General features: G+C 52.6%; 6 protein-coding genes across 6 annotated transcripts; 4 read left to right on the top strand and 2 right to left on the bottom strand.

Moving 5' to 3' along the window:
- Positions 1 to 645: 645 nt before the first annotated feature.
- Positions 646 to 1,716, top strand: J4E83_003140 (uncharacterized protein; the record flags this gene model as incomplete). Its single annotated transcript, XM_049330079.1, has 1 exon — positions 646 to 1,716. One exon carries the CDS (start codon positions 646 to 648, stop codon positions 1,714 to 1,716), a length of 1,071 nt encoding a protein of 356 aa, XP_049190575.1.
- Positions 1,717 to 2,381: 665 nt separating this feature from the next.
- J4E83_003139 (uncharacterized protein) lies at positions 2,382 to 2,957 on the bottom strand (the record flags this gene model as incomplete). The annotated part of the gene is made up of 1 exon (XM_049330078.1): positions 2,382 to 2,957. The coding sequence occupies one exon, from the start codon at positions 2,955 to 2,957 to the stop codon at positions 2,382 to 2,384; it is 576 nt and encodes a 191-aa protein (XP_049190574.1).
- A 1,865-nt stretch (positions 2,958 to 4,822) lies between these two features.
- J4E83_003138 (uncharacterized protein) lies at positions 4,823 to 6,944 on the top strand (the record flags this gene model as incomplete). The annotated part of the gene is made up of 7 exons (XM_049330077.1): positions 4,823 to 4,859; positions 4,920 to 5,464; positions 5,517 to 5,528; positions 5,577 to 5,704; positions 5,929 to 6,270; positions 6,319 to 6,669; positions 6,920 to 6,944. 7 exons carry the CDS (start codon positions 4,823 to 4,825, stop codon positions 6,942 to 6,944), a joined length of 1,440 nt encoding a protein of 479 aa, XP_049190573.1.
- A 1,252-nt stretch (positions 6,945 to 8,196) lies between these two features.
- Positions 8,197 to 9,357, top strand: J4E83_003137 (uncharacterized protein; the record flags this gene model as incomplete). The annotated part of the gene is made up of 1 exon (XM_049330076.1): positions 8,197 to 9,357. The coding sequence occupies one exon, from the start codon at positions 8,197 to 8,199 to the stop codon at positions 9,355 to 9,357; it is 1,161 nt and encodes a 386-aa protein (XP_049190572.1).
- Positions 9,358 to 10,344: 987 nt separating this feature from the next.
- J4E83_003136 (uncharacterized protein) lies at positions 10,345 to 11,691 on the top strand (the record flags this gene model as incomplete). Its single annotated transcript, XM_049330075.1, has 1 exon — positions 10,345 to 11,691. One exon carries the CDS (start codon positions 10,345 to 10,347, stop codon positions 11,689 to 11,691), a length of 1,347 nt encoding a protein of 448 aa, XP_049190571.1.
- A 600-nt stretch (positions 11,692 to 12,291) lies between these two features.
- J4E83_003135 (uncharacterized protein) lies at positions 12,292 to 12,838 on the bottom strand (the record flags this gene model as incomplete). Its single annotated transcript, XM_049330074.1, has 2 exons — positions 12,292 to 12,578; positions 12,637 to 12,838. 2 exons carry the CDS (start codon positions 12,836 to 12,838, stop codon positions 12,292 to 12,294), a joined length of 489 nt encoding a protein of 162 aa, XP_049190570.1.
- Between the last annotated feature and the right edge of the window lie 1,733 nt (positions 12,839 to 14,571).

Here is a 14,571-nt window from a genome sequence, read left to right as displayed (position 1 = left end):
AGAATGAAGGTGGTGTTAACCGAAGTGATGGACGTAATTTTTTTCAGGAAATAGGGTGCTCAAGGAAAGTCGCGATAACCGGAGCCAGAAAGCTGGACATGTTGGTGTGCCGACATTCGTGGGAAAAGTGTAGAGGTGTATGGGTTTGCTGGGAGCCAAGGTGAAGTAGCCTTGACGACAGGCCTGCAACGACGTAGTTTGGACGTCTAGCGTGTAAGAAGCTGCCAAGCACCCAGGTGTAGGGCGCGAGACAAGAGACGACGGGTGAATTGGGTCGTCGACGGGGAGCAGTACAGGGCGGGCGGGGACCGGGCTGGTATGCGGGGTGCAGCGCAAGGCGAGTGAAGGATAGAGAAGCGATGATGGAAGCCGCCCGTGGGCGGGCTTAGTCATGCCGCTCCGCCCAATTCTCCGGCCAAGCTGAAGCTGCGCCTTACCGCATGCGACCAAGGCCCGTCGCGTTTCCTCGCCGAAAGTGACAGAAGAAGATTGAACTTGGCGAGGCTTGATTGCGTCTTTACCGGCTGCTGCTCTGACGCAAGAGTCGCGTCGTGCTCCTTTCCCTCCATTCCCACCAGCAATACCAAAGGACTTGGCCAACAAAAACACCCCTTGGATTCGACGTGTACCGCATCCAAGTCCGCCATGTTCCGCCGCCCGGGTGCAGGCCGCTCCAAGGCTTCCGCAGATACTCTCTGCCAGAAGTGCTTGAAGAGAGGACACTACAGCTACGAGTGCAAGGCGCCCGCGCAGGAACGCCCGTACAAGTCTCGACCTTCTAGGACACAGCAACTACTCAACCCCAAACTGCAGCCTAAACTCACCACCGAGGTACCCGAGGACCTGCTGCGCAAGAAGGGCGTCGCCGATGATATTTTGAAGAAGAAGGAAGAGGATCGCAAGCGCGCGCGCTCACTCTCTACGTCGTCTGCCGACTCTGTCTCCACCATCTCGACCAACCGCTCCCGTTCCCGCTCGCGATCTCCCCCACGACACAAGCACAACGGACGAAGACATCACGGGGACCACGACAAAGCGCTGCGGAAGCGTAGCAGGCGCTCGGTCTCTATGGACTCGCGCTCCTCACGCGCATCCGACACTGCAGACAGGAACACACGGCGGCGCATGAGCTCCTTCAGTCCTGGTGAGCGAGGCCGCCGAAGAACCAGATCCAAGTCAAGATCCAGGTCAGCGCGCATGCAGATATCACATGAGAATGCCAGGGGAAGAGCGCCGCGAAGCATGAGTGATAACAACAGGTCGCGGAGCAGGAGTGCAAGAAGAGACAGGCGGCGACCAGCTCGACGGTCAGTCTCAAGATCGCGGTCGGGGAGCGCGGATCCCATGGATACGTCAGACGAGCGCAACCCACCAAACGGAGCCCCAAGAGGCCAGCCAAGCGTCTCGCATTCAGTACATCGTGAGCCTTCCAGGTCACTCTCGCCATATCATAGCAGTCGCGATCGCAGCCCGAGTCCCTACTCCAAGCGCAAGCCCGTACGCCGATCGCGTAGCCCACACGAGGCAAGAAATGGAGGACGGGCCCGTGACAGTCCGCGTGGACCGGCAAGAAACCGTTTCGACGATCGGGCAACCGTCGCGAACAGCAGAGTTGCGCCGCCGCCAGCGCAAGCACCCCCGCCCTCACAAAGAGAGCGCAGCCTGAGCCCATACAGCAAGCGTTTGGCCTTGACCAAAGCCATGCAGTCAGGGTAGACAGAACAGGGATTTTGTTATTTGGGCAAATGGCCAAAACTGTATACCGGCACTTGAAAACTTGCATTGAAAGTAGACGGTGGGCAAAGGACAGTCGTAGCACAATGGGTCCACCTCATACAAGAAAAAAACTAAACAGGTCTGCAGGCTACATTAAGCCAAGGCCTTGCAAAGGCGGTGACCCAGCGCCAATGTAGGCTCCAGGCTGTTCAAGTTTTTCTTAGGTTGGCGTGGGTCACAATGGGCAATCAAAGTCGGAGGCGCCATATTGGCTTCTGTGGGCTGGGACTGGACCAATTCTAAGCATTGTGGGAAGGCGTTTCTTAATAATTTAATTGTCAAACGAATAGAATCAAATAAGCTTTTGCATTGTTCTTCTCGATTCTTGATACGCCTCTTCTTTCTTTTTGCGCAAATGACTTTTGTAGGATACCCATTCCTTCTCTTCTCACCTGATCACCATCCCAGTTCTGTGCAAACTTCGTCCCATGTCTTAACATACCATCTGCCATATCAACTCCCCCCCTTCAAATGTCAATAAAAGAGCTGCTCATGGTTAATTACCAGACGATTACCAACAACATACCGAATTCCAACCGTAGCCCTTCGTCGATGAAAGGCTAGGGTTTGTATGAACGAGGCCTCAATCGCGTTACCGAGGATTCTCAGTTGAATCCGAAGACCCACTGTCGTATCGAGATAGGATCGCGACCAGACGAGTCCTCTATAATGTTCTCTTCCATGTAGTTGACGACTGCGGAGGGCGATTGTCCGTACACCCACTTGAAAGCATTTTCAATTATTCCAAGATCGTCATCCCCATAACTATCGTAAATGAGGAATCTCGCTGCGAAATCGTTCCGAGTCTGTTGATGTTGGATATATTGCCCAAGCGTGATGTTGCAGCGTTCCCGGATTTTTCCAAAGTCTGCCATGGCCTTCAGGTAAAATCTCCCGAAAGCGAGCGCTTGGCGGCTCATCAAGTCAGCGCGCTGTATCTGTCCGAGTACATTGCTGTATGCTGCTTCAATGATAGCGTGCACCAGTTCCGAATCCGTCAAGCTTTCTAGACAGTCCAGGGTGATGCTGGCGCATATGTACAGCTTCATCGCGCAGTCCACGATAAAGGCCAAGAGGACTGTATCAGGCTTGTTGAATCTACCATGCTCGATTAGCCCCAGTGACCATAGGGTCTCTTCAGACGAAAACCATGGTGTACCGTAGGGTCCTGGTCGTGGCATGAAGGTGTTGATTGAGGGTGCTTTAGGGGCGCAACATAAGGGCAGCACCGTCGTATCATCTCGGGAAGATCTCCGGACTTGCTGATTAGAAGATCCGAACATCATGGCGTGATGACTCGCGCCTTCCTGGGCCGATTGCATGTGGAAGCTGGATTGATGTCGACCTGCGAAGAACTGACCTGGCTGAGGATCTGTGTAGAAAGACATACTGAACGATTCTTAAGGAAAGACAAAAGTACCCTTGCGACATCGGAAAGCATTTATACATGCTATCGATTATTATCTGTTCACTTGCATCATTGGTATTATGGTTCGACTAGTGATTTTTCTTGGGGTGCATGGAGACCTCGGGAACCTTGGTTGACGCGAGCAAGACACGCAATACTCTAAGAAGATACTGGAACATGATGGCCCTTTGTACAAATCAAGATGTGATATGAAGTATCTCCCGCGGAGTGTACATAATGATGATGAGTTGTGTTGTTGGCCAAACCCGCCCGAGGTCATGACGCGAAGACGGACGGGAATTGCGAGCTAAATAAGCCGCTAGCGCGCCAAGCAAATTATCTTTGCCATTCAATTTTCTCCGCGAAGCTCCTGCTCTTCTTTTCTTCACATATTGTCAACGGTCTCCAATAACCCTAAGGTCCTTCCTTTACGAATGGATTTGCCTTTTCCAGAGCAGACCCAGAAGAAATGCACAGCCGTTCTAATCCTGCAACTCGTCCACGTCGACTTCGGTCGGTATTGGAGTTGCGGGTTCGCTTTAGGCCAACATACTTCGATGCGCACCAATCTTAGGGACCTTATGACCCTGATGTCGACGCCGCCGTGATGAAGAGATGTAGACTTCATGGCGGAGATAATTCCCCGATGATGATTATGCGTGGCGCTGGGGGCTATATGCGTTGCCCCGTCACCGGTATCTAGGTCCGCCCCCACCTACTGGTAACCATAAGCTGCACGGAGCTGGAAAAGGAACCAACCTTTCGTGGTGATTGGCTTGCTGCTGAAGTTCGTTGTCGTGCGGATCTAGACTGTTGGGGTCAATGGCTACGAGTAATGCTGGAACACCCAGCTGAAAGACTCCCCGCGCCTCCACCCTGTGTCACTCCACAAGAAGCGAGATACGCAGCTTTGCATTGGCGGACAAGAGAGCGGCTGAGAAGCGGCTTCGGATTCAGCCTGAGTACGACGCCAGACCACTGGTTCCAATAACGGCATTTTCTTAACCTGTTGCTTTGATTCGGTCGTCCATGCCACACGCGGTATTCGTCCCAGCAGGGCACACTTGGCAGGTCGGCGCCGCATTTTCGCTGACTCTAACCCAGACCTATGTCTTCCTTCGGTCAGACGCCTCTGTCGGGCCTGCAGATCACTCGTGTTTCCTATGCTGTGACTTCATTGGCGACCTGCGTCCCACCGCTGCTTGTATGGCTGAGAAGAAGGTCGCCTAGCAATATTACGATGCAGTCAGATCGGTAAACCGGATTGCATCCCAACGAAGTGCGCCACGAACGACAATCGCGGACCTTCCACCTACACGCTCCTGGTGCCTTCTGTGAAGCACAATCACAGGCCTACACATCTCCACTCTAACGTCTGCGGCCCGCCCCTCTTTCTACGGCATCCTACAGCTGTCATTGCTTTGAAATACAGACTTCTCGCATTTCCTGCGTCTCACGTGTGCATGTTCAGGAACGTCATGAATGCATATCATGGCCTTCAATCTTCCAGGCGTGCTTGTTCTACTTAGCCTAATCACCCAGTCGTCATCACAGCAGGATGATCCCGTCAAAGGATTCTGTCGAAGATGGGGCCACTCAACGGCGCAGGTCGACTCAAGGCTTTACATCGATGGCGGCATGATAGGACAAGTCCCCTTCAGGTCAAACTACTCAAGTAAGTAAAGCTTGGAATACTTCTAGATTCTGTCTCAGCTGTCTAACTATCGACCCCTAGATGATTGGCTTTTGTTCAGTGATTTGAACACTTCGACCGTCGATGCGGGAATGCCAATGCAGTCCGCGTACTCAAAGCCCGGTCATATACCTACCGTTTCAGGCGGCTATACTTGGGCAGATGAAACGAACAAATGCTTCTATCAATTCGGCGGAGAATTTGCCCCAGGCACAAGTCCCATGGATTTCAGCATGTGGACCTACGATGCTCTCCTCAACCAATGGAATACTACTGAAACAATTGGCGAAAAGAACCCGCAACGAGTATCGTATGGCGCAGGAACGCAAGTCGAAAGTCGTGGGCTGGGATTCTACTTTGGTGGCTGGCTCAGCAACAAGACAACACCCGGTTGGACTGGACCCCCAATGGCTACGACCGGTCTGATGCGATTTGATATGTCTACCGGCGACTTACAGAATACAACCGGTCCAGACGATATTGGGAGAGCTGAAGGACAACTGGTATTTCTACCTGTCTCAGATAGCGGCGTGCTTGTTTATTTCGGTGGCATCGAAGACTCGTACCGCAACGGTAGCTTTGACGCAGTAGGTGCAGATGGAATCCCAGCTAAGTCTCCGTGCTAACTAGTCGTATCAGGCAAACATGAGTGTATGTCATCGAGAGAGGTGTTATGTCTGGCACAGCTAATCCATCTAGACCATACATGTCTACGACATGGCTTCATCGAAATGGTATACACAGACTGCTTCCGGCGATATACCCGACACCCGAAGGCAATTCTGTGCTGATGTCACCTGGCCCGATGACCAGTCGTCTTTCAACATGTAAGAAAATCTTTCTGGTCGTACAGCTGTAGAACATCTGAAGCCGGCTCTGGAGATCGTCGATGTACAAACAAAAGAAAGATCATCAGAGCCCAAGATTCCCCAAGATTGTTCAGAATCTAAGAAGTCGCTGGGATACGCTACGCTGCCAATGTTGCAGTATCGTCTGTAGACTTGGTATACAAAGTGTGCTGTGTTGATCAAGTTATGCTGACGCGCAACAGATACCTATATGGTGGATACGGCTTCGAAAAAGCAGCAGCGTACGACGACGTCTACATCCTATCGCTTCCATCATTCATATGGATCAAAGTCTTCAGCAGTGATGATGTTCCCTCTGAAGTTGGTCACGGCGGTTGTAGCGCAAACGTCGTCAACCATGCGCAGATGTTAGTCATAGGCGGCTGGTTTCCCCTCTACGACAAATGCGATGCACCCGAGGGACAAGGACAACACAACATGGTTCTAGGATACAACGGTGGGGACTCGAAGCTTTGGGACAAGTTTAGCCCTCAGCTAGACGACTACGTAGTACCTTCACCTATTATTGCCGCAGTTGGAGGCGGGTACGTCTTTACGATCCATATCAAAGTTGTCACAGCTAATAAGAACAGGCCTACCGGAGGTGCTACAAAGACTTCGCCAGCAACCTGGGGCCATCCAGATCTCGCTACTTACTATACACTCAAACCTACTTTCACAGCAAGATCGGCAACTCGCTCTCTTCCCTCAGCTACAGAGTCAGCATCTGGTGGAAGCTCAAAGAAGTCAAACGTAGCAGCCATCGCTGGCGGCACAGTTGGAGGACTGGTGGCACTAATTGTCCTTCTGTGTCTTATACTCTTCTGCTTACACCGGCGAAAGAAGTCTTTGAAGAAGAAAGAGGCCGAGACTCCATCTAGTCTCCCACCTGCTGAACTTGCCACCACGGTTCCCCATGAGATGGCCGACACAGATGCTAGCAAGTACGTTTCCATGCACGACCAGGCAGGTTCTATCGCCCTAGCTCATTATCCTGGTCATGATCAACAACACTCACACTCCGCTAGCCACGAATACAACTCGCCCTACTCGGCTCAAGGCCCTCCTTCGTACGGTCACGCTCCCCCATACATATCTCCTGTTGAAGGCGGGCACACGGGTCGGTCACCACCTCGAGAGCAATTCTTTACCGACGAAGTTCGCAACTCTCCGCCAGGTCCTTGGAGCACCCAGGTTCAACATCCTCATTCTGCACTGAGCCAAGACGGTCAACATTCGTATCCTACTCCAAACACAGCACGACAGTCTCCGAGTGATGCTCCTCAACAGCAGGTTCCAATTTACTACCCACGACCCAGCGATCCATCGACGCGTGCGCAATACTCTCCACCTTTGTTCCCCGACAACCAAGGAAGTCCGACAGGGACTCAACATAGTGGCGAAGAACAACCCCGCAACATCAGCACTACGCACACTCCAGCGCATTTCTATGCTCAGTCACCAACACATGGATCCCCCGGGAGAGACAACAGGAGACCCATACAGGGAAGATTTGTTGAGGAGGGACATATGTGAGATGGATACATTTGTGAGCTATTTACGAGTATGTGGAAGTAACATATTCGAATCCCGGTGCATAGCTATCATCTCTCAGGAGTGGTAATTTGATTTCTTCAACAAACCTGCTACAAGTCCCTTCTGCCAGGCTACAGCTAGAACATACGGGATCCGGAGCCAACTCCTCCACGGAGAAGTCTAATATCCGTTAACGTATCGTGCATACGCAACTAGATTTGGATACGGTAGCATCTCGGGCCATGTCCTCCTTGGAAAGACCGCTTCGACGGCCGCCATATCTTCGCTTGTCCAATTCACTACAAGGTCGTCCCATGCTCTCACATCGAGAGCCTTGTCGCACTGTGCTAAGTGGAAAAGTGCGAGTGCGGAATCGAGCTTAGTCTTTTCCCACTCGATGGGCCAGATGTCTGGGATGTCGTTTTCGCGAGCTACCGGCATATCTTCGATGGAGAGCAGGTCTATGCTAGTAGCCTGGTTCTGAGTGTTTGGGAGGCGATCAGTCATTTTCAGCGATATATGGCTACTACGATAGATACAGGTAATGCAATAGCGAAGAAAATAGAAAGACAGAAATTTTGCCTGTAATGTATCCCTCAAAGTCACCCAAGCCACCACAACGGACATGTTGTGAAGGTCGTCAAGCTGTCAGTCTTTGATGGAACTTGCATATAAGCGTGACGGCAGATTGGATTACTAGGGAAATTCTGCGGAGAATCAAATATGAAGCTGTACAATTCTGGATCGAGTGAGTGTTGAGGTCTGACAGTCGTGTGGAAGTTGGGGATTCAATACTAGCGCGTTAACACGTGTGATCGCGCTTCAGTTCCGCCGACGCTCACACGTCACCCACACGTTTGGTCGAATGCGAGGACACATGTCCTCAGCGACACCACAGCCCTCGCCGACTCGCCCATGATAACGCGACACCCACAATGTTCAACGTGCGCTCGATTGTGCTGCTGGTCGTGTCCTACGTCGTCATCCCGCGCCTGACGTTTCTCCCCCAGAATGTCCACTCCATCCTCATCATCTTCGGGCCCTTCCTCATACCCCGCGTCCTCGACTGGATCAACCTCGCGCGCGCGACCGGACGAAGCGTACCAATACGGCCGACGCCCCCGAGAGTCCAGCAGGCGCTGAACTTGCTCTTCGCGAGCGCTGTCGCGTGCCTCATCCTCTCCTTGTCGCGCTTCGCACCGGACAACATATTCCTCAAGACACAGAGCCACATACGGACCGAGACGAGTGTACTGTTCGCGCGGCTACGGCACCTCCGGCCGCTTACAGATGAGGACGATGCCTTACGGACAAAGTTCACCTCGAGCGTGCGCAACAAACTGCTGTACCTGGCATATGGCCCGGACACGCTGTTGAACTGTGTCTGGTGCACCACAGCCAACGGAAACGACCAGCAAAACCACTTCTTGTACTCGCTCCCCAAGATCGTCACATCGCACATATTTCAATTAGGGGTTCTTGGTCTCGCGACGTCATCGCTTGTGGGAAGTGAAGGCTCGCGGTTCCGCACACACGCAACGATTGTGGGACTGCTCATGATGGTGGTGGAAGTGTGGTACATGGGCACGTACGATATTACGCTCAACAAGCGCGCACAGTACGTGCAAGATATCGATTCGGCCTACTGGCGTGTCCGCTTTCTACGCTACGTCACCTTCGCAGTGGTAGACATGGCTTTCGCATTTGTCCTCTGGGCTACAAGCACGAACCGCTGGCTCGCCAAGCCTGTTTCCATCGCCGAACGCATCGAAGCAACCACACGAACGTCCGAAGACACCTTCAACAAGATGCGCGCGCTTGCTCTACTCACAAACTCGGTGAACCGCGATCCAGCGTTGCGAGGCGTGCGCGAGGAATACTGGAGAACGGAGGGCAAGGTTACAGCGGAAGTCGTGCAGGACGAACTTGTAACGGAACAAATCAATGCTGCAATTAGCAGGATGGACTTCAGCACGCTTGAAGGACGAGTTGGCGAGGTTGCGGATGGCATCATGAAGGGCATCGATAGCTTGAGGGCAAGCCAGACATTGGCGGCGAGTCAGGTCAGCGATCCGTCGTCATCTCCGGCATCGTGAAGTTCACTTTGCGACGGATAGAGGTGGTGGCGGGCTATGTACGGACATACAGAAGTACGTGCAGGCATCGTGACGGGACTTCGGTAGATAGCGCCATTGAAAAGACTGCAATCGGCATGGCCGTCGTAGAATATGATACCCTGTTGTTTTGAAAAGGTCACTTGAGCATTTTTTCCCTGCGGTGAAGTTCCCCATCGCTTGTACCGCTGATTACCGAGCTACTTCGCCCTCTCCCACAAGACTCCAACTTCATGCTTCTGGAAGTTCAGTCCGACATCGCAGATACTACGCATCATCACTCGTACTACCCCGACATTTGAACAGGCCCGATATTGCACCGCTATGTTATACAATCCCCAATCTCCATGTCCGGGGATCGGACGCGCGAACTGGTCGCGGATACTAGCGGTAGGTACAAGGATACCGCAGGCTCGGCACACACGCCCTACGCCCGCCATGCGCATCCTTAGTCCTCAGGTACGCTAACGTCACGACCCCGGTTTCGACGGCTTCTGGAAGACGCGTCTTTCGGCGTTCTCTTCGACGGCAAATTGCTTGTGTGATGTCCAACCAACGAGAAAGACGTTTGATGTCATAGAAGGAAGAGGCAAACGGGCGCAATCAGTCTCCAGACTGGTTTCTCTGGAGAGAGGGTCTAAATCGGCTGCAAGTGGAACCCTTTATCTTTGCATTCTTGAAGGGAACACACTAGACCGCCGCCGTAATCCGCAGGCGGCTGGGCAGACATTACATCGATGGATCGTTCGGGTAGGTGGGTTTGCTCCCGCGCGTGTGATAGGGACGCGTGTGACTCTTGACCGAATTTTTTCAAGGCCTTTGTATAAGAGCACGTCGGGGTACCCGTCTTCTCATTCCACATTGGACTACTTACTTCGCTACCACACAGAAGCAAACGTAAATTCTTTGTCCACCCGTTGCTATCTCAATTGATAGCTTAACGACTACCCGATCTTACACACAGCAATCATGGCACCCAGCGCCGTCACACCCCCGAACCATATCGAGACTGTTACCGAACTCACCCAAGACGGCATCAAATCTGCGCTTCTCAAGAACGCCCCAGCACAAATCGACTCTGCGTCGCTCACAAACTCCATCACTGCCACACCACCAAACGAGCCCGCAAGCAAAAGCCAAGATGTCGTCGACGCACCTCTCGCTGAACTCGATGCCTCCAAGGTTTCTTGCACATACACCAGCACCCCGCGCTCCGTTCCCGCTGTAGGCTCAGCAGAGATGGCCAGCCAGAAGGTCTGCACCGACCACATGGTGCAAGCTCAATGGACTGTCGAGTCCGGCTGGGCAGCACCTGAGCTCAAGCCCTACGGCCCGCTTTCTCTCGCACCCACAGCCTCATGCCTGCACTACGCAACCGAATGTTTCGAGGGCATGAAGCTGTACCGCGGATACGACGGCAAACTTCGTCTTTTCCGCCCAGACCTGAACTGCCGCCGCATGCTCATGTCCACGAACCGTATCGCTCTCCCCGCATTCGACCCTGAGGAGCTCCTCAAGCTCATTGTCAAGCTTTGTGCCACCGATGGTGCCAAATGGCTCCCCAAGGACCGACCAGGACAGTTCCTCTACATTCGTCCCACCATGATTGCTTCCGACCCCGCTCTCGGTGTTGAGCGACCGAAAGAGGCTCTTCTGTTCGTCATCCTATGCTGCTTCGCACCCATGGGCGACATGAGCGGTGGTATCAAGTTGCTCGCCTCCCAAGACGACATGTGCCGCGCATGGCCCGGCGGTTTCGGCTACGCCAAAGTTGGTGCCAACTATGGTCCCTCGCTGGTTGCCCAAGGCGAAGCGAGAAAGCGGGGATACCACCAGATCCTCTGGCTCTTCGGCGACGACTGCACCATCACCGAGGCAGGCGCGAGCAACTTCTTCGTCGTGTGGAAGACCAAGGAAGGAAAGCTACAGCTTGTCACTGCTGACCTCAACGAGCGTATTGTCTTGGACGGTGTCACAAGGAGGTCTATCCTAGAACTCGCCCGCTCAAGACTCACTTCTTCCTCCCCTTCAGCCGACTTGGAGACTCTCGAGGTTGTTGAGCGCAAGTTCAACGTCTTTGAAATTGAGGAGGCGGCCAAGGAAGGGCGTCTTGTCGAAGCTTTCGCGGCTGGTACTGCGTGGTTCGTCGCTCCTATCAGCCAGATCCACTTCCGAGGAAAGGATATCGAGGTCCCCATGGTCAAGGGCGACTCTGGCGCGTACGCGAGCTACTTCAAGAACTCCCTCAAGGGCATCATGTGGGGTAGCGACGGTATGGAGGGACACGAGTGGGGCCGTGTTGTCGACGAGGAGTAGATGTGTTGACATAAGTGGTGATGGAGTTGCATGTGCATGGAAAAATGGCGTTTTGTTTCTTCGGTGGTCAGCCATATCTTTTCGGTATCGAGCAAAAGCGAGGAGCATAGGAACTGTTTAGTTGTACGTGCGTGTCATTTTCTTGCACTAAGGGTTGCTGAGAATATAGAGCCTAGATGATCAATCCAAATTCAAATTCTACAAGATATCACCTACATCATGCCACGTCAACCTAGGAAGAAGCTAACCACCCTAGAGCCTACATCGACGTTAGGTCGCCTACTCTGTATGTTCTTATGTTGCTGTAGCCCGCAGACGTTTTTAGACTTTTCCTTACATAAGATCATGCTCACTTCTCAATCCTGTTATTCGCATCACACTTTCCTGCGCAAGTCATAAAGGTATAGACCTATCTCTTGAATACTGAGATGTTGAAGAACCGACTACCGCCGCAACAACAAGACGAACATCACGACACACACATCACTCACGCACGCAGCTCAATATATCCAACCAATCGCCAACACTTAGTATCCCCGATTAAAGATTATCCTATTCACAACTACACGAACCACAAGTCCCTCTCTCGAACATGCTACTCTACAACAGACCAGCGAACAGGGCAACGATGGCCGCACCGGCAGGTACACCGAACGAGCTACCGGCACCCTCGAAGCTGCTGGCAGTCGCGCTGGGCGCAGACTCGGACTCGGATCCAGTGCCAGTAGCGCTGGTCATGGCGCTGGTAGCGCTAGCAGCAGCGTGGGATTGTGTGGCAGCGACACTGGCAACGGAAGCCATGGAGGAGGAAGCAGCGGCGCGGAGGGGCTCGGCGGCACCGCAGTAGGAGGTTACGGTGTTCTGGACGGGAGGCTTCTCGAGGGAGTCTACAGTAATGGGTTAGATCATCTGTTGGCTCTTTTCTTGTCTAATAAATGGACTCACCAGGGCAGTTGTTGTAGCAGACGAGAACGTCTCTGTAGACGTCGCAGAGGCAGATGAAGTCATTGCCGTTCTTGTTGCAGTCGTCGATACGACCTTGGTAGCCCTGGACACAGGTGTCGACAATGTTCTGGGCGTCGCACTTGTCCTGCGCAGCAACGAAGCTGGCAGTGGCGGCAAAGGCAATAGCGGTGATGAAACGCATCTTGATATTCGACGTTTGGTTCGGAAGGGGTGAAGTAGGTATAGATATCGAGGAAGTCGGTTCAAATTAAAAGGATATTAAGCTGTAAAACCGTTGATGCCCAAAGCGAATGGTGGGTATCGTAGTCTGAGTAGTGAATATCACCGAGAAAGGTAGGAGGACGGATAGACTTCGAGGAGTGCGACGAGAGTAAGAAGAGGAAGAAGGGAAAGAGAGCTGCGACAGGGAGTAAAGAAAGGCCATGATTTAAACTTTCCACTCCTCGGGAAACCCGCAATCCCTAATCCCCTCTTGTCAAACACCAAACAAAACCAATAACCTTAATCCCCTTTCCCCGGAAGTACCAAGACTGAGAGTCAAGGCGACAGACAAAAAGCATCAGTGCTTCCCCTTGCCGCGCATCTGCTCAAGACACGGGGCTAACGCCGTGTCGCTTAGTGTGTGCCAGGCTCGGAAGATAATAGCGGAAGAGACGTGGTTTAGCGCGCCGGACGCTGTCTCCTCCCTCCTAAAACTAAAATTAGGGATTTCAATGCACCAAGAGCGTATTTTTTTGCCTCTTGTCTGCTGTATCCACTATTGTTTCCTTCGCCGCTCAAAGGCAGGTGGGTAGGACGCAGCTGAGCTGGCACATGCAAGCACAGCATTGCCCGGCAACCTGCGTGGGCGTGTGGTGGTGCAAGAAGTGAAGACGACGCCGGAGGAAAGCCACAACAGAGGCAGCTTGCATTTCGCTTGTCGAAGCTACCCGAGTCAGGATGTTAATTGGCCAGCGGGCATGATGAACGCCAGGGTGCCGGTCACTTCACGAACCAGCGACGGGGATCAAAGCCGTTGCAAAGGGGATGGGCGCCAAGAAGAGGCTATAATACGGCCGCCGGAACTGCGCCCCTTCCTCTATGGCTCGATGCTTGCAGCTAGCTAACGATCTATGGCGCATCTCCGGACTTTGCAAGATCTTAACATGGGCAACTATACATCGTGAACCCACATCTCATGACATGTTGCTATGCATTCCGTGCCCATAGCTCGGCTTCTGCCGAAAGACGCTGCGGTTCTTCGTTGTATGCTAGCGTCGATTGAATTGTCATCCAACAAACAGCCTCATCGTGGTGACTGATCGGCAAGCACGGGCGTTCGCTCCCCAAATCTCGCTATCCATACGCTTGAGGCCCGTGGCTGGCACATGTAGATGAGTTCCCGATGAGTTTGGAAATTACATTGAAAGATCATGTGCCGTGCCGCGGTGGACTGATATATGTTCCTCCGGATTACCTCCACGAAAGGCCATCAGACTGCTCAGGTTCATGTGAACGATATCATGTCACCAAAAAAGTATGATGTGAAACCTAGCACACACCAACTCAACATACATCAGACATATTAAAGTATCACGTAGACTCCTTTCATACCTCATCATCTTTGATTGACGCAGCGCTCATATAAGAAAAGCGCTATCCTACTTCCAATCCTCTCAACCCCAAAACGCCACATGCGCACGTGCAAGCAATGCAAATATGTCCCACGCATACACTGGAGGTGAGCCAGATTAGAGACAAGTTCTGAAAACCAAGTATCATATACCATCCCAAGGAGCGTGCTCTCGCCATATACTAATGATGCTCCTTTCCTTTCGCAGATTTTGTACAACGACGACAACGCCATGTAGTAGTCTTCCACACTTCCTCGACCGCAACTGCAGTCAACGCGCACGGCTTCTCCTGGACAGCAAT

Source organism: Alternaria metachromatica, assembly GCF_023757995.1.
Source record: "Alternaria metachromatica strain BMP 0045 chromosome Unknown scaffold_5, whole genome shotgun sequence".
NCBI lineage: Eukaryota > Fungi > Ascomycota > Dothideomycetes > Pleosporales > Pleosporaceae > Alternaria > Alternaria metachromatica.
This window is presented reverse-complemented; position numbering and strand designations above follow the sequence as displayed.